Here is a 2,500-nt window from a genome sequence, read left to right as displayed (position 1 = left end):
TAATTTGCAGCTCTGAGGACACTGCAACATGTTTGCAGTACAAAGGTTAAAAACATTCCACTCTGCACTTTGGGGTGCAGGGATGGCGCAGTGGTGAGAGCACTCGCCTCCCACCAATGTGGCCCGGGTTCGATTCCCGGAATCTGCGTCATATGTGGGTTGAGTTTGTTGGTTCTCTACTCTGCACCGAGAGGTCCTCAAAAACTAAAATTTGATTTGATTTGCGTTAACTTGTTAATTTCAATTTGCAGTGTCCCCGATTAGTGCTCTACAGCGCTAGAAGATTAGACACTTAATAAAAGTTCCTTTCCTTCCCTTTTAACCGATCATAACCTCGTTTCTGAGCAAGTTGAAAAATTTCATTGTGCACTGTGAACCAAAGAAAACACTGTGGGAAGAATAACATATTTATAATCTTCTCTTCATTTTTACCTGCTCTAATTAAGATTTTATCGTTGACAAGCGAAGCCTTGATATTTGTACAGTTTCATTTTAGCTTTAAAACAAAGGAAAACCATGCAAGGGTCTTTTCACAGTTTGTTTCTGCCTTTAAGGCCACTTGCGTAATTGCTGTAGCGTTGTCTGACAACGCACAATTGATGTTTTCCGCTCCCCAAACCTCTTTTGTCTTTCTCTTTGATTGTAAGCCATTTAAGTAGGTCATTGTAGCTCATTGTAGCTCATTGTAGGTCATTGTAGATCATTGTAGTAGGTCATTGTAGGTCACTTCTTGTTTCAGTAGTAACTACGACTTTTTCTTACTTACAGGCTGTAAATAAACAAGAAGCCGACTTGACTTACCACTTTCCCCATTAAACTAGTGAAGCTGAATAAGCTCGATTCTAAGTCATCGCTTAATGTCTCAACTTCCTTATCCGTGTCAGTGCTCTTTGTCATTATTTTTGCAGCTGTCTTGAATCTTAAAAATGTCTGCATATCGTCGCAAAGAACTCCTGCTTTGGTGCTCTGCAATTGAAATATAACACTGTTTTAAATCCCCAATTTTCCTTTGATCTGTGACAATAATTCTCTAATTTGATTTTTAGTCCAGTTGTCTTCCTTCGGGGAGAACTTGATTTTATATCATCACTAACGGAGTAACGTCTACAACAGTTTATTTTGCATCCCTATCGTTTAGCAATGATAATCGTAAACCGTTAATATCTTCCAAAACGATCTAATTTTTTAATTCCTAATGGAACTCCTACCACCCGTCGAGGGTCGGCGGTGGAAAGGGGAAACACTTGACGTTTTATTTCCTGAAATTGATCGTTTCAGAGGAGAAAAATTGTTTGTAGAAATTACCGCACAGTCGTCTAGTGCCTCAAAATTGCACGCTTCAGTTTCTGGTGATGTTTTTCATTTTCCCTAAATACTTTGTCAAGCATAGGAGTATTGTGACTTACCCTGTCGATTTTAGAATTGGTGAGTTCGTTAAATTCCAAACAATCCAGGTTTTCTGTGACACTGGGACGGAGATCTTTCGCCTGAAATAAACGAAAATGTAAAATGAAGAGAAATGTATCTTTGAACTGCGACCTTCCCCACTCCCGGTAGAGTTAAGGCAGCTCGTTTTATTTCCAATTACCTTTTCGCATACATGAAAAATGTTGTAGTTATCTCTCAATGAAGCTGTTCGAGCGATTAACAAAGTTAAATAGAGGCTGCCAGAATGTTGTCACACTTACCATTAGTACCCACAGAATGTCTTTACATTTCTTTTGCAACCTATCTATCTGATCGCAAATAATTCGAAAATCGCGCACATCACTTGGCTCAAAGACAAGTTTCTTCAGGTCCTTCATAGTGCGTAGATCGTAGGTATGAAGTTTGTTTCAAACTTCTTGTTAACTAATGCAGCTTAAAGGTGTTAGCTTATAATTTATAGCTCCTGGATGGGACTGCGAAAGGGAAACAACCTATGGTATTAATAGACTTAATAGGCTATCACTATCACGAGATCTGATATGGTGGCTCCCTGAAACGGAAGCGGACACTATTCTCAGAAAATGACCGCTCCCAGAATGAATGAAAGAGTGCATAGCCTTAATCGAAATTTTTTGCAATGCCACATTTAAGGCATTAAAAAACTTTCTTTTTCCTCGTTATATATATATATATATAGTATATTTATAAACCCCACAGCACTTTGTTGACATTGTGTTAAGGAGACAAAATATTGCGTGCCTCTTCAAAGAGTCATCGAGGTCAACTCATTTCTTACCGAGCCAAGTTAAGCTCTAATATTTCACTCTTCCTCTTTTTCGGAGAAATATGAAAACACATACTGTATGTCTTCATCATATGCACGTGCTTATATTCTTTTAAAACTAAAAAAAGATTCAGTAGAACACTTTCGATAAAATACTTGCGGTAAAAGTTCTGAAAAACTACAAACTTGAAATTGAATAGCGCATGGCCGTGTGTAAGAAAATCCAACGAAATTTGAATTAACTTACAATTCGTCAAAGAGCTTTCCGCAAACGGGGAAATTTGTTTA

General features: G+C 38.0%; 1 protein-coding gene across 1 annotated transcript in view; it reads right to left on the bottom strand.

The window, feature by feature from the left end:
- LOC138008537 (uncharacterized) overlaps window positions 1-1,900 on the bottom strand; it is a 2,796-nt gene extending 896 nt beyond the window's left edge. Inside the window, exons 1-3 of the mRNA XM_068855855.1 lie at window positions 1,689-1,900; window positions 1,407-1,487; window positions 802-966 (exon numbers count right to left, since the gene is read on the bottom strand). Of these exons, the coding sequence (XP_068711956.1) occupies window positions 802-966; window positions 1,407-1,487; window positions 1,689-1,805 (363 nt within the window). The 5' untranslated portion in view covers window positions 1,806-1,900. The remainder of the gene's footprint in view (window positions 1-801; window positions 967-1,406; window positions 1,488-1,688) is intronic.
- Between the last annotated feature and the right edge of the window lie 600 nt (window positions 1,901-2,500).

The sequence above is a fragment of the Montipora foliosa genome, chromosome 6 (genome assembly GCF_036669935.1).
Source record: "Montipora foliosa isolate CH-2021 chromosome 6, ASM3666993v2, whole genome shotgun sequence".
Lineage (NCBI taxonomy): Eukaryota > Metazoa > Cnidaria > Anthozoa > Scleractinia > Acroporidae > Montipora > Montipora foliosa.
This window is presented reverse-complemented; position numbering and strand designations above follow the sequence as displayed.